At 39.9% G+C, this 22,789-nt stretch overlaps 1 protein-coding gene across 2 annotated transcripts in view; it reads right to left on the reverse strand.

The window, feature by feature from the left end:
* The window catches only part of LOC140737695 (E3 ubiquitin-protein ligase TRIM39-like), a 30,428-nt gene extending 9,398 nt beyond the window's left edge, over window positions 1–21,030 (reverse strand). For both annotated transcript variants that reach the window (XM_073064247.1, XM_073064246.1), the window contains exons 1-4: window positions 20,815–21,030; window positions 7,421–7,516; window positions 6,191–6,424; window positions 4,061–4,083 (exon numbers count right to left, since the gene is read on the reverse strand). In XM_073064247.1, the coding sequence (XP_072920348.1) occupies window positions 4,061–4,083; window positions 6,191–6,424; window positions 7,421–7,516; window positions 20,815–20,991 (530 nt within the window). In that variant the 5' untranslated portion in view covers window positions 20,992–21,030. The remainder of the gene's footprint in view (window positions 1–4,060; window positions 4,084–6,190; window positions 6,425–7,420; window positions 7,517–20,814) is intronic.
* Window positions 21,031–22,789: the final 1,759 nt, after the last annotated feature.

The raw sequence follows: 22,789 nt of genomic DNA on the forward strand, positions 1-22,789 counted from the left end.
ATCAACTGCTTTTATACATTATGAAACAATTTCAGACCCGCAAGGTAGATTTTTGCTTATTACTGGGTTGCTTTTTAATCAAAAAGTTGTTTTAGTTAATGTTTATGCTCCAAATACTGACTGTCCTGAATTTTTTAAATGTTTATTTACATCCTTTCCTAATTTGAATCAATACAGATTGATAATGGGCGGGGATTTTAATTGTTGTTTAAACCCTTTGATGGATAGATCCAAACCCATTCAAACTTTTCCGAACAAATCGGCTTCTCTTATTAATTCTTTTATGATTGATTCAGCTATCTGTGAAATCTGGCGTTTTCTACACCCTAATGATAAAGAGTTCTCATACTTTTCCCATGTGCATCATAATTACTCAAGGATTGACTACTTTTTCATTGATCAGCACTTCCTTACAGATGTCATGGATTGCAAATACGACTCTATTGTTATATCTGATCATGCACCTTTGAAGTTATCTATTAAGCTGACGGATTCACATATTAGTACTAAAAGTTGGAGGTTTAATTCTGTTTTACTGCAGGACTCTGACTTTATTAACTTTATTAAACAGCAAATTGATTTGTTTTTCTCAATAAATTCCACAGCAGACATCTCTAGTGGAACTCTCTGGGATACTTTTAAGGCATATATTCGTGGACAGATTATTTCATATTCTGCCGGAGTTAGGAAACGAACTAACTCTAAAATATCAACATTAGTTGATAAAATTAAGGCAATTGATAAGATTTATGCATTGACCCCTAGTAAAGAACTTTATAAAGAAAGGGTGGAACTTCAAATGGAGCATAGTTTATTGTTAACCTCTTCGATTGAAAGTCAGTTAATTAAATCGAAAGCTCAATTTTATACATATGGAGATAAGTCTGGTAAATTACTAGCTAACCAATTGAAAATTGTTTCGGATAAGCGACAAATTACTAAGATTCGTAAACAAGATGGTACTCTGACGATTGATCACAAAGAGATAAATACAGCCTTTCAAGATTTTTATAATTCTTTATATCAATCAGAATGTACTAAAGACTCTTCTATAATGAGTGAATTTTTAAGGAAATTGAATATTCCAAAAGTAACTGCTGAGGATAGTGTATTTTTGGATACACCTATTACGGAGTCTGAAATAGAAAAGGCCATTTTCTTAATGAACTCGGGTAAAGCTTCGGGCCCAGATGGTTTTTCTGCAGAATTTTTTAAATCCTTTTCTTCTATACTTTCTCCTTGGCTTTGTAAAATTTTTAAAGATGCATTAAGTATAGGTAAACTACCACAATCTTTTTATGAAGCTTCTATTTCTTTAATTCTTAAAAAAGATAAAGATCCCACTGAATGTGCATCTTATCGGCCTATATCTTTGCTGAATATGGATTTTAAGATTTTTAGTAAAATCTTGGCTGTTAGATTAGAAAATATATTGCCTCGGATTATTTCTGAGGATCAGACTGGATTTATTAAAAATCGTTATTCATCTTTTAATATTAGAAAATTAATTAATATTGCTTATACTTCTTCATCTAAAATCCCAGAATGTGTCATCTCCTTAGATGCCGAAAAAGCATTTGATAGAGTCGAATGGTCATATTTATTTAATACTTTGCAACATTTTAATTTTAGTTCAAAATTTATATCATGGATTAAATTAATATATCAGAAACCTTTAGCTTCGGTTTTCACTAATAATCAAAGATCCCCTTTTTTTCAGCTATTTCGGGGTACAAGGCAAGGTTGTCCTTTAAGCCCTTTATTATTTGACATTGCTTTGGAACCCTTGGCTATAGCTATTCGTGAATCACCCAATATTTTAGGTATTACCCGCGGGGAGACGATGTATAAGGTATCATTATATGCAGATGATTTGTTATTATATATATCTGATCCTGAAAGATCTATTCCTGCTATTTCTTCTTTGCTTGCTCAATTTAGTAACTTCTTTGGGTATAAATTGAATTTTAATAAGAGTGAACTTTTTCCATTAAATATGCATACTCCAATTTATAATCGGGTACCATATAGAATTGTTACAGACTATTTTACCTATTTAGGTATTAAAATTACTAAAAAACATAAAGATTTATTTAAAACTAATTTTTTGCCTTTAATAGATCAAATTAAGCAACTTGCTAATAGGTGGTCCCCACTATCTATGTCTTTGGTAGGTAGAATTAATGCCATTAAGATGATGATACTACCTAAATTTTTATACCTATTTCAAGCATTACCAATTTTTATTCCTAAATCTTTTTTTGATACAGTTGATTCTAAAATATCGTCGTATTTGTGGCAGAACAAAAATCCTAGGTTAGCTAAAAAATATTTACAGAAGCCTAAGAAGGAGGGCGGTTTGGCTCTACCAAACTTAAGATTTTACTATTGGGCAGTTAATATACGGTATTTGATATTTTGGACACAAGAATCGACTACAGTTGCTGGCCCACAATGGGTAAATTTGGAATGTAAATCTGTGCAAGATTTCTCATTGATTTCAATCTTAGGATCTTCACTTCCCTTTTCGTTATTTAAAATGAATAAACAGATAACTAATCCTATAGTCAAGTATACATTACGAATCTGGTTTCAATTTCGTAAATTTTTTGGTTTGAATAAGTTTATACTGTCAAGTCCTATAACAGCTAATTACTTTTTTCGACCATCTTCCATAGATCAAGCCTTTTATTTATGGAAAACAAAAGGTATAACATGTTTTCGTGATCTGTTTTTGGATGATAACATTATGTCCTTCGAACAATTATCTAATAAATATAATTTATCTAAAACCCATTTTTTTAGATATCTACAAGTTAGAAATTTTTTATATAATGAACTAAAGTCTTTTTCGAAAGAATGTCCATTGGACATTACAGAAAGAATTTTAGCTCTTAATCCTTGTCAAAAGGGTCTTGTTGCTATCATTTATAATATGATTATGAATCTACAACCAGATATATCTGAAAAAATTAAGAAGGAATGGCAGGAAGAACTGCATTGCCCTATTTCTACTGAGCAATGGGAAAAAATTTTATTATTGGTAAACTCATCCTCTATATGTGCTAAACATACTCTAATACAATTTAAGGTCGTACACAGAGCTCATATGTCTAAAGATAAACTTGCTCGATTTTACTCGTATGTTAATCCAACCTGTGATAGATGTCATTCTGATATAGCTTCGTTGACTCATATGTTTTGGTCCTGTCCTTGCTTACAAAACTATTGGAAAGATATTTTTAATATTATTTCAAGAGTTTTAAATATTAATCTCCAACCACACCCTTTTACTGCAATTTTTGGCCTACCAATGATAGATAATAAGTGTTTATCCGCTTCATTCCAACGAATGATTGCATTTATTACACTAATGGCTAGAAGATCCATTTTACTGAATTGGAAAGAAGCCAATCCTCCAACAGTATTTCAGTGGTTTTCCCAAACTATTTCCTGTTTAAGTTTAGAAAAAATTAGAAGTGTGGTTTTCGATCCTTCAGTTAAATTTGAGGAAACTTGGAGACCATTTATTCAGCATTTTCATATGAATTAAACGGTCTGATCCTGAACCTTATTGTCACTATCCTGAATTGTGTGGATGGAGGTTGGGAGTCATAGGCACTACTGTATATATATAACATTATGCGATTGCCCATGTTGGTTAGTTTTTTTTTCTATTTAGTTGTTGTTTTTTTTTTTTTTGTTTTGGGGGGGGTTTCTCTTAATCATTTATATTATTATATGAGTTTGAGAGATTCTATGTATGGATCAATATATATTTGAATGTTTATCAATCTATTATGTACTCTCAAATGTCTTGTAACAATATTTTTCTTCTGTTTTTTTTTAAAAAAACTAATAAAAAGATTTGAAAAGAAAAGAAAAGAAAAGAAAAGAAAGAAAGTAGTAGTGAATGAGGAAAAAGTCAGATATAGACGAAAATAGGCAAGTTGACAAAAGAAGTCCCGATGGGAAAGGCAGAGGGGAACATGAACACAAAGAGGCACAAAATCTGCAGAAATAGAGAAAACAAAATGCAGATGTTTTATTTTAATCTCACCCATCAGAGGAAATGTCCAGCACCTGAAACAGAGAAAAATAATTCATTTAGTGAAGTAGGAATGAGATGTTAAAAGCTTTGTGAGCACACCACCTACCTTGCCCATCCCCACAGACCATTAGGACGAGGAACTCTCTGAAGCTTTACACTGCCAAATGGGAAGGACATTTAGTACAATATACACTAGAGTACCTCAGCAGATCAGACCTAGCCTTGAATCGACAACAAATAGATCTCACCGATGGAAGACAAAGTGTCCATTTCCCTTCATTTCAGAAATGTTTGTGGAAAAGAGATAGCATTCACTAGAATATAAAAGTAAGGATGTAATGCTGAGGCTTTAAGGTGCATTGGTCAGATTACACTTGGAGTATTGTGAGCAATTTTGGGCCCCTTTTCTTAGAAAGGATGCGCTGGCATTGGAGACGGTCCAGAGGGGGTTTACAAGAACTAATCTGGAAATAAAACAGTCAAGGTATGAGGAGTGTTCGATGTTTCTAGGCCTATGCTCACTCCAGTTTAGAAGAATGATGGGGCAAACTGACTCCAAGTTGCTCTGGGAATTTGGATCCAAGGACTCAATTTGATTTGGAATGCTGCTGCTGTTGTTGCTTGCTTTTATTGTTTGCATTTGTTTTGATCTTTTTCCCTGTTTCTCCCTAGGCACTGGAGGTTGGTCTATTTTTTAAAAATTAGGTTCTTTGTTTGCTGCTACCAGTAAGCAAACAAACCTCAATGTTGTATAATTTTTACATTCTTCGATAATAAATGCACTTTGAATCTTAGATCTCATTGAAACCTATTGAATATTGAAAGGCTTAGGAAGAGTGAATGTGGAGAAAATATTTCCTCTAGTGTGGGAGTCTAGGACCAGAAGGCACAGCCTCAGAATAGAAGGATGTCCCTTTAGAACAGAGATGAGAAGGAATTTCTTTAGCCAGAAGGTGGTAAGTCTGTGTAATTCATTGCTACAGACAGCTGTAGAGGACAAGTCATTAGGTATATTTAAAACAGAGATTGACACATTCTTAATAAGGGTGTCAAAGGTTGTGGGAGAAGACAGGAGAATGGAGTTGAGACAGATAATAAATCAGCCATGATGGAATAGAGGAGCAGACTCAGTGGGCTGGATGACCTAATTCTGATCCTATGTCTTACGGTCTATTGAACCACAGAACTCCAACTGGCCATAGTCCATCCACAGCACTCTTTGGAAGGGAATGTATGGTTATTAACCAGTGAAAATGGTAGAATTGTGGTGAATAAGCAGGATGTTGTGAAAATTTCTCAGAACACTGATTGCCCAACACCAAAGATTTGAACTTAATAAATTTGGACATTATGCCCTCTACTTCCAAGAATAAGTCATTATATATTACTGAGCCTTGGGAACTCTGCTGTACACAGCTCTCCAGTCTGGAAAACAAGCTTTTTCCTATTGATCTGTTTCCAGTTACACATAGAACAGTACAGCACAGTATAGCCCATGATGTTGTGTCAATCTTTTAACCTTACTCAGGCAGTGTTCCATCCATGCTGCTATAGGCTCCTTCAATCCATAGACTACAAACTTGTAGATGTTGAAGTTCCAAAAGGCATCTATCAATTGCTGTTTGGATAGAACTTCCAATACCTGCATTAACAGGATTTCCTCTATTGGCACTCTCTAATGCTAAATACAATTTGCCTTTAACACATTCACCTGAGCCTTCCTTCTGAGGAATCAATCAGATTTTGCCTTCAATGGTGCTGTTGATATATTCCCATTGCAAAAGCACCGCCTGACTAAACATGAAGACAAAAAGACACAGAAAAGATCTCCAAATATCATGTTAATTTTCTTCATAGAACATAACAGTACAACATATTACAGACCTTCTGGCCCATAACGTTGGGGCTGGTCGTTTAACTCCAAGATCAATCTAACCTTCCCCTTCTACAGGGCCTTCCATTTTTCTTTCATTCATGTGCCTATCCAAGATTTTCTTAAATGCCCCTAAAGTATCTGCCTCTATCACCACCTCTGGCCCCACTACATTTGCACCTGTCTGCGTTTTTTAAAAAAATGACTAAATTGAAGAGGCAGAAATAAATTTGCATTATTTACTCAGGCCCACAAAAAATAAACACCTTCAAAATTTCACTCAGGTTGTCAATCTGCATTGCTGAGTGGAGAGGCTTAGCCAGCCCAGACAGACCTCCCACTTTCTGCAAACATTCCATCCTCAACTTGCTCAGTTCTTGCAAGACCCCCTGTGCCTCAGCAGATATCTGCTCCTTCAGAGCCTTCTCCTCTGCATCCAGGAAACGCCTCAAAGTGTCAAAATCATCTTCCACCTGGTGCTGGAGCGCATCAGCTTCTTCCTGGAAAAAAAAAGGAAAAATCTCCAGTTTATGCTCAATCTGTGTCACAGAGGTTCAATTCTACCAATCAGTCTGATATCCTTACAGCCTCTCTATTGCCCCAGTCATAATGTTAAGTCCTCTTACCCTGATGTAACTGTGACTAATTCTTATGTTTGTCCTGGCACTGATCTGCATGGACCAGTAAGATCATATATTCAATCCCTAACTTCTGCTGATATAGCTGATCTCAGCTGGGGCAAGGAACGTGTGTTTAGTGCCTTAGCTGCTTCTAAATAATAGGAAAGTGGGATCAAGCCGGCAATTCTACCTCATTAGGAGCTTGAGGCAACTTGGTGCGTCACCAAAGACCGTCACTAATTCCTAAACATGTATGATGGAAAGCATTTGCACTGGTTATATCATTGTCTGGTGTGGAGGCTCCAATACACAGGATCACAAGAGGCTTCAGAGAGTTGTAGGCTCAGCCAGCACCATCAGTCGCAACCTTATCTCACCATATGGACATCTTCTGGAGCTGGTATATCAAGGCATCCATCAGTAAAGACCTTCACTATCCCAGACTTGTTATATTTTTGTTATTACCATTGTGGAGGTGGTACAAGAGCCTGAAGACTCACTCCACATTTTAGGAATACCTTCTTCCCTTCAGCCACTGGATTTCTGAAGTGTCCAAGAACAAATTAATTCAATTTCACTATTTATATATTTTTGTAACTTATAGTAATTTTTCTTTGCACTGTCCTGCTGCAGCAAAACTAATGTCATGATATATGCTAGTGATAATAAACCCTGATTTTGAATTCTATTCCTGATCACTCTTAAGTTACTTCTGCAGAGAAAAAAATGAGGGATTGTTAAGCACTTACAGTCTCAATTTCTGGGGTCAACATGAAATTTGAACCACACATTAGATAGGAGTGTGGTCTGCACACCCAGTGGCTGTCCTACTCAGGAGAGGATGGGAAGAGAATCTATTCTTATAGAATTCCTTACCTTGGTTTTGGTCACACTTCGGTCAATCTCTTCCAATCTCAAGTTTTGCTTCAAACATTTGGATTCCAACTCTTCTGAACACACAGACAGCAAATCCTGAGTATTAATTAAAAAAAACAATGAAATTGTTGTTGAAAAAGGTGAATATCCAGAAAGTGTCAGAGACAGTAACAGAAAGAAAGGCCAGGTCTCATTGTGGCATCGTCTTGAGTCAAAGAACTAAAAAGACTTAAATCCAGACTGGGCAGTGTTATCTGAACTCGTTCCACAACATGCAAGGTTAAAATTCCAGAGAAAAATGGCCAATCGCTTAAGGCACCTACGTGTAATCTGCATTGGAACTGGAACCACTTGAGGTGCCTTGAGTAGAAATGGTCTGTTGTGTCTTTAAGCAGTATGATACTAATTAATTAAACTAATTTGGCAGGGGGACAGGAACCAGAGTGATGTGGTATATAAGTAGATGTAATGTGTAGTGAGACTCTGAGTAAGGACAGGCAGATGATAGGGTAAAATTAGAGTCAGTGGGATGAGTTGAAGTGCAACATGGGGGCAAAACTGAAAAGGGTGATGAAAACAGGACTGACGGTGTTGCAGTTGAATGCACAGAGTTTATGGAATCAAGTAGATCAGTGTTTCCAAAGCGTGAAGTGTGTCCAAAGGGGATGCTAGGGGAAATAGAAGTCGTCTGAGGGCATTAAAGATTTTTGGGAGGGGTGGTAAGGAACACCCTAATTTGAGGCACGAGACCTGACCAATCATTAGTAGAGCAGGCTCTTCCAAAAAAAAAGAGATGAAACACTGGAACTCAGGAAGAACCATAGCTTTGGAAGCGGAGTGCACTCGTCGATACATGTCTGAAACTCGGCAATCTCATCTGACCTTACCAACTAAACAGACATTATTGGGAACTCAAAAACTAGCAACCACAGTGTCCAACCATTCCCCTTGACTCACGGTATGGAATGAGCTCATGCAATTTAGCACAGGCTGGACCCAAATGGTGAAAGAGAGCTGATCAGTGAATCTGCCGATCCCGAGGATTTCTCGAGGTGTTCAAAACGACTTCAGCTTCAGCTGTGCGGTCAAGAACCATCTTTGGGGATGATGAGACCTTATGAGATCTAACTGGATCTTGTAACTAATTGTGCTAACTGGAATAGTATGAAGGTAGCTTGCTGAACACCAGCTCTATCCTGACTAACATTCAGATTCCAATCTGAATCCTTGTCAAAGTAAGTTTCGCTGTTGTAATCGTCTTCATCTTCCCCTCGCCGTTCCTTTGCGTGCTGCCACCATCATTCCATTTGTGTCAACTCACTGCCGTCATCAACATTCCCAGTTTGTGTTAATTTTTTATTTCAATTTAGCCTGGTTAATGATGGATAAATACGCACAATTCGATCTCAAGCTGCCTGAAGGTGGTGAACCCTTGAATTCTAATCCTGCTAGGAAACAGAATCTACAGAAAGTGCATCAATACAGTGTTACATACCTGGAGTATGGTCTTATTCCACTCCTGTCAGATTAGTGACACCCCATGTGTCTTACTAGTAATACTGTACTGTTTAATGAAGCCTTTTACAGATGGTGATTTGCAAGAGTACTGCTTGCAGTCACTGAAGAAGGATTTTCAGAATCGATTCAAGGATTTGAACGATCCGTAAATTTCAGATTGGGTAATTAACCCATTTCTTTGTAAGGTGGAAGAACAGGACGAGAGCTTGAAAGAAGGATAATAAACCTGATTCTGAATTCAGAATGATGAAAAGACAAAAATGCTTTTCAAATATGTGGCTACACTGTCATACGAATTTTCATGGTGTTCGGAAAAGAGACAAACTGCTCTTCATTCCATTTCCATCGTCCTACCTTGCTGAAAGCGGCTTCAGTGCAATGAACTTCATATTCACAAAAAACAGAAACCACCTGGACATTGTTACATATGGGGACTAAGACTTTTGCTATCACAACTTGAATCAGATATTTCAACTCTTGCTAAAAACCATAAGGTCAGGGATCACATTGATATTGAAACTGCTGTACAGCGCAAAGGTACTGTATAAGCTATATTTAAAGAGAAATAAAAATTTTAAAGCAGATCATTTTTCTCATGTTAGTATATGGGTTTTACACTATGGGATGCTGAAAAGATTGCTGTATTTAAGAAGGGCATTGACAAGAATGAAGGCCCTTTAGGGGAGCATTGGCAAGTATGAAAGTGCTTTGGGGGGGGGGGGAGAAATGGGTTAAAAAAGGTTGAAAACACTGAGGTAGATGACCTTGAAGCATAGTTAGAAAATGCCAGTTATGATGTTGTGGGCATCACTGAGTTGTGGCTAAAAGAATATCATAGTTGGAATCCAAGGATACATATTGTATGAAAAGTACAGGCAGGTAGGTGGAAGGGGTGGAGTGGCTCTGTTGGTAAAAAATGATATTGAATCCTTAGAACTAGGATTGAAAGATGTAGAACCACTTGGGTAAAGCTAAAAAAAATGCCAGATTAAAAGGATTCTGATAGGAATTACATACAGGCCTCCGAACAGTAGCCAGGATATGAGATATAAATTAAAACTGGAATTAGAAAAGGCATGCAAAAATGGCAATTTTACAATAGTCATGGTGGTGCTGGATCCTAAGAGAGGGAATTTGTAGATGATGACTTTATAGAGCAGCTTGTGGTTGAGACACTATGGGATCAGCTATTCTCAATTGGATGTTGTGTAATGAACAAGATTTGCTCAGGGAGATTAAGGTAAAGGAACCCTTAGGAGCCAGTGATCATAATCTGACAGAATTCACCCTGCAGTTTAAGAGTGAAAATATTAAGTCTCTATAAACCTCTGCCTTAAGTATACATACTTGGCCTTCAGAGCTCCCTGTGGCAGAGAATTCCACAGATTCACCACTTGCTGGCTAAAGAAATTCCTCATCTCTATTCAGGCGCCCCTCTATTCTAAGGCTGTGTCCTCTGGTCTTAGACTTCCCCACCATAGGAAACATCCTCCCCACATCAACCCTATCAAGGCCTTTCACTATTTGATAGGTTTCAATGAGGTCATTCTTCTGAATTCTAGTGAACACAGGCCCAGGGTCATCAAATGCTCTTCCTATGACAAGTCATTCAATCCATGAATCATTTTTGTGAACCTCCTTTGAACCCTCTCCAATTTTATCAAATCCTTTCAAAGATACGACGCCCAAACCTGTCTCCAAGTGAGGCCTCACCAGTGCCTTATAAAGCCTCAACATTACATCCTTGCTTTTATATCCTAGTCTTCTTGAAATGAATACTAACATTGCATTTGCCTTCCTCTCTACTTCCTCAAAACTACCTGCTCCTCTAGCTATCTTCATATCATCTGCAAACTTTGTAACAAAGCCATCAATTCCATCATCAAAATCAATAACATATAACGTAATAAAAATCAGCCCTAACACAGACTCATTGGAACACCAGTCAGAAAAGGCTCCCTTTATTCCTACTCTTTGTCTCCCGCAAATCAGCCACTGCTTTATCCATGCTAGAATCGTTCTGTAACACCATGGACTTGTAGCTTGTCAAGCAGCCTCATGTCTGGCACCTTGTCAAAAGCCTTCTGAAAATCCAAGAACACAACACCAACTGATTCTCTTTTGCCTATCCTGAATTCCAACAGATTTGTTAGGCAATATTTTCCCTTGAGGAAACCATGCTGACTACAGCCTATTTCATCATGTGCCTCCAAGTACCCGGAGACCTCATCCGGAATAATCAACTCCAACATCCTCCCAACCATTGAGGCCAGAATAACTGGCCTATAGTTTCCTTTCTCCCTTCTTGAAGAGTGGAGATACATTTGCAATTTTCCAGTCTTCCAGAACCATTCCAGAATCTAGTGATTCTTAAAAGAGCGTTACTATTGCCTCCATGATTTCTTCAGCTACCTCTTTCAGAACCCTGAGGTGTACACCATCTAGTCCAGGTGACTTACCCACCTTCAGACCTTTCAGTTTCCCCAAGAACCTTTTCTCTGGTAACAGTAACTCCTTCCCTGGTAATAGTGCTCCTAGACAGCTGGAACTTCCACAGTGAAGACTGATGCAAAATAATTATCCAGTTTGTTTGCTATTTCGTTGTCTCCATTACTTCCTCTGCAGCATCATTTTCCAGTGGTCTGATATCCTCTCTTGCTTCTCTTTTACATTTAGGTATCTGAAGCAACTTTTGGTACCTTCTTCAATATTATTGGCTAGCTTACTTTCATATTCCATCTTTACCTTCTTAATGACTTTTTTTTTTAAAGTTGCCTTCTGTTGGTTTTTTAAAACTTCCCAATCCTCTAGCTTTCCACTAATTTTTGCTCTATTATATGCCCTCTCTTTGACATTAATGTTGGCTTTGACCTCTCTTGTCGGTCATGGTTGTGTCATCTTTCCTTTCTTCCTCTTTGGGATATATATATATATACTGTGCCATCCAAATTGCTTCTGGAAATTACAGCCATTGCTGCTCTGCTTGTCAACCCTGCCAGTGTTCTTTACCAATCAATTCTGGCCAAATCCTTTCTCATGGTTCTATTTCCCTTTACTTTACTATAATACTGATATATCTGATTACGTTCTCCTCGAATTTCAGGGTGAACCCGATCATATTCCGATCACTTTCCCCTAAGGGTTCTTTTACCTTAAGTTCTCTAATCAATCCAGAATAGCTGATCCACTAGTGGGTTCAACAACGAGCTGTTCTAAAAACCCATCACGTAGGCACTCTAGAAATTCTCCCTCCTGTAATCTAGCACCAACCTGATTTTCCCAATCTATCTGCATATTGAAATCCCCCCCATGATTATTGTTGTATGGTCGGCAACAATGAATATAGAATTGAGTCAGGTTTTATAAACAAACATCAACATTTATTAAACATTGCTCAACAAAAGTGAAAAGTAAACAAACGATTAACTTTACCGGAAGTTAACTGCTATGTGGCAATTCTATAAACAGTCAAACTCTGGAATAGTTCTTAAAGTGGTAAATTCGAATGTCCAAGAGATTTATACAGTCAGTAAGGAGAGACTTTACTGCAACAACAATTCCTCCGAAGAAAATGATGAATCTGCCAATCACAGTCAAGAGGTGCCTTGTCCAAAGGATTCATGATGTAGGAAATAAAACGGCTTAAAGGAACTGACCTTTTTGCTGGAGGGTGAACACTGCACAAACCTTCCTGATCTTGCAGGGGTTATCTCAGATGCAGGCCACTATTCCTGAATGAAGATTCAATAAAGTTGATCCTTTACAGAACCACCGAACGACACCAACTTTACTCAATCCTTTGGGTTCCCGAACTTTGGTAAAGTCTTTACTCTCCAATACTAGACTGTAGAGGTAAAACCAAGGTGCACCAAACAAGAACTGGCAGCGAATGGCAAAACTGCCAGCACAACAGTTTTGCACCTTACAATAGAAAGTAAAAACTCCACTTTAAAATGAAACTGCGTCCTGAGATGAATACGCAGCAAAACTAACTAATGAAATAACCTGCGTCACAACAGGGGTTTCCCCTTATATACCTATTGGAACATGCCATCACAGGACCTCACACCGGCGGGAAAATTACATCATGTGACCTCACATAGGCGGGAAAATTCCCTCACCCCACCATCACAAAACAATTGGATCATGCTCACAAGATACTCAATTACATCATGGTCATAAGTCAGTCACAAGATACCCATGGGGTATGTAGCACTATTGTAACATTGCCCTTTGGCATGCATTTTCAATCTCCTGTTATTTGTGGGCTACATCCTTACTACTGTTTTGGGATTTGTATACAACTCCCATCATAGAGTTTTTAACCTTTACAATTTCTTAGCTCTATCCACAATAATTCAGCGCCATCCAACCACATGTCACCTCTTGCTAATGATTTGATTTAATTTTTTAAACAACAGAGCAATACTGACCCCTTTGCCTTCCTGCCTATGCTTTTGATGCAATGTGTCTCCTTGGACATTAAGCTCCCAGCTATAGTCTTTCAGCTATGATTCAGTGATGCCTACAATATCATACCTGACAATCTGCAACTGTGCTGCAAGTTCATCTACCTTATTCCGTATACTGTGTGCATTCAGATACTGTATTCAGTCCCGTATTCAGCCTTTTCAATTTCGTCTGCCTTTTAAGTTGCAACTAAATCTGCAATTTTGCTGTATCTACAGCCATTCCTCTCTACACATTGTCTCTGTTTGCAAACATCCTACCTCATCTTCAGCACTATTATCCACCTTTCCTAGGATACTTCCTACAGCTCAGGACACTAGTCACACCATGCTCAACCTTTTTGTTCCTGACTTAGTCTGAGTTCTTAACAACATCTGCTACCACAACCTCTCCTCTAACTGTTCTGGCACTCTGCTTCCCACCCCCCTGCAACTCTAGTTTAAATCCCACCCTGCAACATTAACAAATATTCCCACTAGGATATTACTTCCCCTCCAATTTAGGTGCAAACAATCCTTTCTGTACAGGTCCCACCTTCCCTGGAAGAAAGCCCAATGATCCAAAAATCTTATGCCTTCCCTCCTACACTAACTCCTTTGCCACGTATTAAACTGCATAACCTTCTTAGTTCTAGCCTCACTAGCACATGGCACGGGCAGCAATCCTGAGATCACAACCCTGGAGGTCCTGCCCTTTAACTTAGCACCTAACTTCCTATACAGAACCTCATCACTCGACCTACCCGTCTCATTGGTACTTACATGGACCATGACTTCTGGCTATTCATCCTCCCATTTAAGAATGCTGAAAACTTGATCTGAGATATCCCGGACACCCGGGAGGTAACATACCATCCAGGAATCTCGCTGTCGCCCACAGAACCTCCTGTCCATTCCCCTAACTAGCAAATGCCCTAACGCCACGGCATGCCTCTTCTGCCTCCTTTCTCTCTGAGTCGCAGAGGCAGAGTGAGTGCCAGAGACAAAACCACCGTGACTTTCCTCTGTTAGGTCATTCCTCACCCGCGCCCCCAACCCCAACCACTCCCCATCAACATCCGAAGTGTTATACCTGTTGTTGAGGGGAATGGCCACAAGAGTATTCTGCACTGGATCCTTAACCCCTTTCCCCTTCCTGACTGTCATCCAGTTTCCTGTGTCCTGCACCTAAGCTGTAACTACCTCTCCATATATCTTATCTATCACCCCTTAAGCCTCCCAATTGACCCACAGTTCATCCAATTTCAGCTCCAACTCCTTAATGTGGATTTTCAGGAGCTGCAGCTGGATGCACTTCTTGCAGTTGTATTCGTCAGGAACACTGGAGGTCTCCCTGCCTTCCCACATCCCGCAAGAGGAGCATTTCACTATCTTGCCTGGCATGTCTACTAACCTAACTGAGCAGATATAAAGAAGAGATGGAGGAAAAGCTTGCTTTTCTTTCTCTGAGTGAAGCTTCTCTTCCCCGAAGCCTTGAAGAGCTAAAGCCTTAAGATCACCACTCTGACTTAAGTCTACTCCGGCGATGGCCGCTGTGCTTGCCCCTGCTAATCAATCCCAAATGCTGACTGGCTGCAGGTCAAAGCTCTATTATGCTGCAGCCACCCACTCCTGCCTTTTAGCCTCGGGCAATGGACTCTGCTCTTCTCCAAACTTCCAATGTCCGGATTGGTTGCTGATCAAAGCTCTAGTCTACAGAACTGCCACTCACTGGATGTTTTTTTGTTTATCTCACCATTCCATAAACTCTATAGGGACTGCTCTGTGAAAATCTCAGCAGATTAGCACTTTCAGAGATACTCAAAACACTGTCTGGCACCAACAATCATTTCACAATCAAATTCACTTAGATCATATTTCTACCCCATTCTGAAGTTTGGTCAGAACAACAACTGAATCTCTTGACATTGTCTGCATTCTTTATGTATTGAATTGCTGCCACATAATTGGCTGATTAGATATTTGCATTAATGAGGTATGCAAGTGTACCGAATAAAGTGGCTACTAAGTGCATGCTAATGACTAGATACATTCTTAAATCTTTGCTGGATCAGTATCCTGTTCTTGCTTGCTCAATGTCATCATGGGAGCTTCTTGGGCAGTCTGATTGTAGTGCTCCAGAGACAATATCTCCCAAAACCTTAGCAGGTCAGGTGCAGACAGCCCACACCCAATGGGCACAAGAAGAGGTGGTTGTAGAGTTTAAGGCATGGTGAAGATCATGCCTACGGTACCTCTAGACAGATTCAGGAAGCAGCACTTTGCTCATTGTAAGGAGGGTGGATTTGGACAAAGAACGGGGAAAAAAATCATTGAAATAGCCTGTTGCTGTGCTGTATGGGTCTTCCTGTTGTCTGCTACAGGAGAAGAACCACTTCTGATTTGGAGGCTGTTTTTTTCCCATGGCAGACAGCACGAATTACAGTGAGGTAATCACCAATTAGATCAATCTTTAAAAAACACTTTTTTGCAATCTGCACATCACTGGCAGAGCCACCAATTATTGTCCAAATTGTCCCTGAGGTGGCAATGAAAAGATTTTAAAAAAAGCTTTATTTGCCACGTGTTCATAAAACATTGAAACATACAGCGAAATACGTTGTGTCAACAACCAACATACTCCAAGGAGCAGCCTGCAAGTATCACGACAGTTCTGGTATCAACATGGTATGCCCCTAACTTACTAACCCTAAACCGTACATCTTTAGAACGTGGGAGGAAACTGAAGCACAGGAAGAAACCCATGCAGTCATGGGAGAACGGAGAAACTCCTTAAAGACCGCAGCGGGAATCAAACTGGAATAAAGCTCTACATTACCTGCCACCAAAGAGCTGCTTTCTTAGCCCTTAAGAATGTAATCAGGCCGCTTGACCCAATGAGCCTGCTCTACCAATCAATGGTGGCTGATTTATTTACCTCTCAACTGCATTATCCTGCTTTCTCTCCATAACCTTTGACACACTTGCTAATCAAGAACTTATCAACCTCCACTTTAAATAAACCCAATGACTTGGTCTCCATCGCCATCTGTGGCAATAGATTCTACAATCTCACCATCTTCTGGCTTAGGAAAGTAACACTTCATCTCTGTTCCAAAGGGACATCCTTCTATTGTGAGATGATATCCCCCTGGTCCCGGACTCACACAATTGGAAACATTCTCTCCACGTCCACTCTTTCAATATTCAGTAGGTTTCAATGAGATTGCACCTCTCATTATTCTAAACTCCGATGAGTACAGGTCAAAAATCATCAAGTGCTCCTCAAGCATTCCCAGATCATTCTCATAAACCTCCTCTGGACCCTCTCCAATGGCAGTACATCCTTTCTCAGAAATGGAGTCCAAAACTCCAAAACTGCTCACAATATTCCAAGTGTGATGTGGCCAGACCATTGCCTTGAATTACTCTGGACCTTCAGATGAATATGCGCCAGACTGTGCTATGTAAGGAGTTCCAGCATGTAGATCCAGCGCTAGTGAAACAACTTCTACAAACTTCCAAGTCAGGATGGTGCATGACTTGGAGGGGAAGCTGCACGTGGTATTGCTTCTGTGCACCTGATGCCCTGAACCTTTTTGGTGGTAGAGATCAGAGATTTGGGAGGTACTGTCAGAGTAACCAGGGTTATAACTGTGATAATATTTTATAGATGGCACAGGTTGCCAGTGGTGAAGGGAGATGACAGTGAGAGTTAATGGGCTGCTTTGCCTTGGATGGAGTTCCTTTATATTACTGTTGGATTTGTGCTTATTTAGACAAAAAGTCAATATTCCTTTCCACTTCTTGCAGATGGTACAAAGGTCACAAAGAGAATCACTTGCCATAGCATAGTCAGCCTGTGACGTGCTCGTGTCCACGATATTTCCAGGACTGGTCCCGTATTTTTAAAAATGTTTCTAGCTGAGTTTATTGACAGTAGTGACCCCTCAGCACATTGATACTTAATGACTCTGATGGAAACATCAGGGATAGGTGCGAGACACTCCCTTCTTGCTAATGGTCATTGCTTGGTAAGTGTGCAGCACCAATGTTCTTGCCCCTTACAAGCTATGTTGGAATGTCGTTGAGAACTTTTCGCAAGCAGATGTAATTTTTTTTTCCCCATTTGCTGTGATGTTTAACATAGTCACGTCTCCGGTGCCCCTGGGTTCTCAGGTACATCTCGCTCTTCCTACACCACGAATATGCAAGAAGTGCTCTTTGAAAAAAATCATGAGAATTTCTGTACAGACACCCTCATTAAAATTGGCACATAATTGCTGTTGAGTGCAAAATCAAATGCCTCTCCATTTTCCAGACTGTACTTTAAAAATAAATGGGAGAATGAAAAACTAAAGAGCAGAAGGAAAGGGGAAAAGAACCTACTGAAAGAAAGATAATTATTTTTCTTTCACATAGTCTACACCTTTGGAATCATAGTCATAGAAAAGTACAGCCCTGCTGATCCATGCTGAAACTATTTAAGCTGCCTATTCCCACGATCAAAGCCCTCCATATCTCTACCATCAATGTACCTATCCTGTCTTCGCCTAAATGTTGAAATCGAGCTTGCATGTGCCACATGCTGGCAACTCATTCCACACTCTCACAACTCTCTGAGTGAAGAGGTTTCCCCTCACATCCCCCTAAACTTAGTCCTGCCAAAGGATTTTGGCCTGAAACGTAGACTGTACTTTTTCCCCCATAGTTCCTCCAGCATTTTGCTCAGATTTCCACATCTGCAGTTTTTCTGTTGTTTCCCATTAAACTTTTCACCTTTCACCCTAAATGCATAACCTCTGGCTGTAGTCCCACTCAACATCAGTGGAAAAAGCCTGCTTTCATATACCCTATCTATACCCCTCATAATTTTGAAAACTATCAAATCTCCTCTCAATCTTCTACGTCCTAAGGAATAAAGTCCTAAATGATTCAATCTTTCCTTATAACTCAGGTCCTCCAGATCCAGCAACATGACTGTAAATTTTCTTGGTATTCTTTCAACCTTATTTACAGCTTTCTTGTAAGTAGTTGACCAAAACTGCACACAATACTCCAAATTAGGCCTTACCAACATCTTATACAACTTCAACATAACTTCATCCATTCTTCTGTTCTCAATACTTTGATTTCTGAAGGTCCATGTGTCAAAAGCTTTCTTTATAATCCTATCTATCTGTGACGCCACTTTCAACGAATTATGGACCTGTATTCCCAGATTCCTTTGTTTAATAACACTCCTCAGTGTCCTATGGTTCACTGTGTAAGACCCACCTTGGTTAGTCCTATTGAAGTGTAACACCTCACATTTCTCTACATTAAATTCTATCTGCCACTTTTTCAACCCATTTTCCCAGATGATCCAGATCCCTCTGCAAGCTATAATAGCCTTCCTCACTGACCACTACATTCCCAATCTTTATATCATCTGCAAATGTGCTGATCTAGTTAACCACATTATCATTCACATTGTTGATATAGATGACAAACAACAATGGACCCAGCACCGATCCCTGCAGCGCTCCATGAGTCACAGGCCTCCAGTCAGCGAGGCAACCATCTACTATCACTCTCTAGCTTCTCTCATAAAGCCAACAGCTAATCCAGTTTACTAACTCATCTTGAATGCTGAGCGACTGAATCTTCTTGACCAACCTCCCATGCGGTGCCCTATCAAATGCCTTGCTGAAATCCATGCAGACAACATTCATTGTCTTGCCTTCATCCATTTTCCTGGTAACTTACTCAAAAAAAACCTCTGAGATCAGTTAGACATGACCTACCATGCACGAAACCATGCTGACTATCCTTAATCAGTCCATGTCTATCCAAATACTTAAACACCCGATCCCTTAACTTTCCCAAAACTGATGTCAGATTCTACAGAGCTATAATTTCCTGGTTTATGTTTATAGCCTTTCTTAATCAGTGGAATAACATTATCTAACCTCCAATCTTCTGGTACTTCTCCTGTTGCGAAGAAAGATTAATTATCTCTGCTAAGGCCTCGGCCTCCCGTCAAATTGAGGGACCGCCTTGTCAGGCTCTGGGGATTTAGCCACCCTGATTTGCCTCATGACTGCAAACACCTCCTCCTCTGTAATCTGTATGGGGTCTATGAAGTTGATGCTGCTTTGCCTCACTTCTATGAACTCAGAGTAAATAAAGATGGAAAAAAATATTTTTAAGACATCCCCTATCTGTTTTGGCTGCACACATGGATTCCAATTCTGATCTTCCGGAGGACCAATTTTGTCCCTTGCAATTCTTTTGTTCTTAACATATCTGTAGAATCTCTTAGGATTCTCTTTCACCTTATCTGCAGGGGCAACGTCATGCCTTGAGCTCTTCTGATTTCTTTTTTTTAAATGTTTTCATGCACTTCTTGCACTCCATAAGCATCTCATTTGTTCCTACTGCCTATGCCTGCTATGCATTTCTTTTTTTCTTAACCAGGGTCTCAATGTCCCTTGAAAACCAAGATTCCCTACACTTGTAATTGTTACTTTTTAATCTGGCTGGCAAAATTGTACTCTCCAAATTTCTCTTTTGAAGGCCTTTCACTTACTAAGTACACCTTTGCCAGAAAGCAACTCAACCTAATTCACACTTGCCAGGTCATTTCTGATACCATCAAAATTGGCCTATCTCCAATTTAGAATCTCTACTGGCGGACTAGACCTTTTTCTTTTGCATATTTTGAAACTAACAGCATTGTGATCACTAGATGCAAAGCGTTCCCCTACCCAAATTTACATCTGCCCTGTCTCAGTCCCAAATAGCAAATTATTGCACACTCTTACCTTGGAACTTCTATGTACTGATTAAGGAAACTTTCGTGAACGCATTTGACAAACTCTATCCCATTTAGTCCTTTCACACTATGGGAGTCCTAGTCAATACAGAATGTGGAAAGTTAAAATCACCTATTGTTATAACCTTATGGCAACTCTGCAAATTTATTCCTCTAAATCCCTCGGATTGTTGGTGGTCTGCAATATAGCCCCATTAACGTGGACATACCTTTCTTATTGCTCAGTCCCACCCATAATGCCTCACCAGAGGTGTTATCCTGTCTTGACGGAGCACTGCCGTGACATTATCCCTGACTAGTAATGCCACCCCTCCTCCTTCAATCCCTCCAGCTCTAACACGTCTAAATCAACAGAACCCCGGGATACTCAGCTGCCAATCCTGCCCCTCCTGCAACCAAGTCTCATTAATGGCTACAATATCATAAATCCAGGTGTTGATCCAGATTCATGCCCTGGGCTCATCTACTTTCTGCAGAGTGCCTTTTCCTGGTGAATTCTGTCACCAGGGCGGAATTTAATGTCACTGTCACATAAATCCCACTTTCAACGCCATTCATTCATTGTACTTCAACGCGATTAAAGCGCAGAATAAACTCAAGGCGCTCCATACCTTCAGCTCACTTAATGCCTCTGCCACTGGAACCACGGGGTGCCCTTGGTGCGATCCCAGGATCGCACACTTGCTGCAAACTCTCAGCTTCTCCTGTTTGCAGAAGTACGCCAGCTTCTTACTATGCTCGGCGCACCTCCCCGCTTCCAATGTGGCCGCACTGGCACTCGCCTCCATCCTTCTCCTCGGTCGACAACCGCAACCACTTGCCAGTTCCCTTTCTTGGGGGGGGGGGGGGGGGGGGGGAGAAGTCACTCCTTCGGCGCCTCAATGCGGAAGTGGTCTGCTTCTTAGGAAAGTCCCGCCGTATTATTTAATTGACAGCAGAGCCAACCAACCAGAAATCAACATGAGACGCTAGAAAAACAGTTAATGAATGATATCGAGGTGAAATCTGTCCAAACTTCCCCCCTCAATCTATGAGATATCATTTTTCTGTTCCCAAACGGCAGATTATCTAATCATCTTTCAATACAGCTGCACTTAGTGAATAAGCTTGATTCTTCTCAAACATTAAATTAACCACCAGTCAAAATAACTGGGTTGTTCGGTTAGACACGAGCCTGCCGATACCGAAATCTGCAGGAAGTGCTGGACCAACTCAGTGGGTTAGGCAGTCCTAATGAAGGGTCTTGACCCGAGACGCCCACTGTCCTTTTCTGCCTCACCCCCACTGAATTCGTCCAGTGCTTTGATTTTCTTCAATTATAGTAACATCGATGTCTTAAGGCAGCATCTGTATAATCAAAATCAGGGTCATTATCATTGTCTTATACGGCACGCTGTCTTGCGGCAGTAGTGCAGTACAAAGACATAAAATCACTATGAATTACAAAATAAATAGCGCAAACGGGAAAAGAACGACGTTGCAATTTTCAGGGACCTTTCGGAAATCTGACGACACAGAGGGAAGAAGCTGCTCCTGAAATCGTTGAGTGTGGATCTTCAGGTTCCTGTACCTTTCTCTGTTATCTGAGCATTTTGTTCGGAGTTTTAGGGCTAGAGAATTAAGAATTTTGAGTTGAGAGTTGTAAAACAAACGTGAGAAAGCAAACAAATCATTTATATCATGTACAAGTGAGCAGGCGGACAGCCAGATGTTGTTTAAACTCAACGACTACAATCAAGGCCTAACTGGCTGTTCGAATGCTTCAGTTGTCGCTTCTTAATTTAACAATATAGAAGGCATCATGTATCCTATAGCTCCGAGGCCTCCACTGTCTCCCTCCTAACCAAATGGTACTGCCGCAAATTATCTTCACTTCAAAAGTTGACTGGCTAAATTGTTTGGAGACACAAGACTATAGGTGCAAGAGTCTGGAGCACTAGTTTACTGGGTCAGCTCAATAAGTCAAGCAGCATCTGCGAAGAAAGGAATTTACGTTTCGGGTCGGAACTATTTAGGGATCGGAGCTGAAACAACTCTCCACCCTCGGACCAATGTTGCTCGCTACACTGAGCTCCTACTGCAGATTATTTGTTTAATAAATTGTTTCTTGAGCATTTCTTTGTTGAATATTATTGAGATCAATTTAAGGCAAGGTAATTTTAAGAGTTTATGGTGACAGGATAAAGCCATACTTCCTGGTATCTGTTCTGCAATTTTATTGTATCATCACTACCCAGCCTCTAAGCTTTACCTACCTGCCTTAGTTTCATACCCATTAATAACCTCACTAAATAGTCAGCTATCAACTTCAATCTTCCACAATTTCAAACTTACTTACTCTAGGCCAAAGTTCAAAGTAAATTTTATTATCAAAGTACAAGCCATCATATACCCCCCCCCCCCCATTCATTTTCTTGTAGCCATAGTCAATTTATAGACTAGTAACTATAACAGAATAAATGTAAGGCCACCCAACTAGGACATTCAACTAGAGTGCAAAAGACAACAGTGTGCAAATGTGAATATGAATAATAACAATAACTAAAGAGAACATGAGTACCTGAAAGTTAGTCCACTGGTGTGGAA

Source organism: Hemitrygon akajei, chromosome 13 (genome assembly GCF_048418815.1).
Source record: "Hemitrygon akajei chromosome 13, sHemAka1.3, whole genome shotgun sequence".
Taxonomy (NCBI): Eukaryota; Metazoa; Chordata; class Chondrichthyes; order Myliobatiformes; family Dasyatidae; genus Hemitrygon; species Hemitrygon akajei.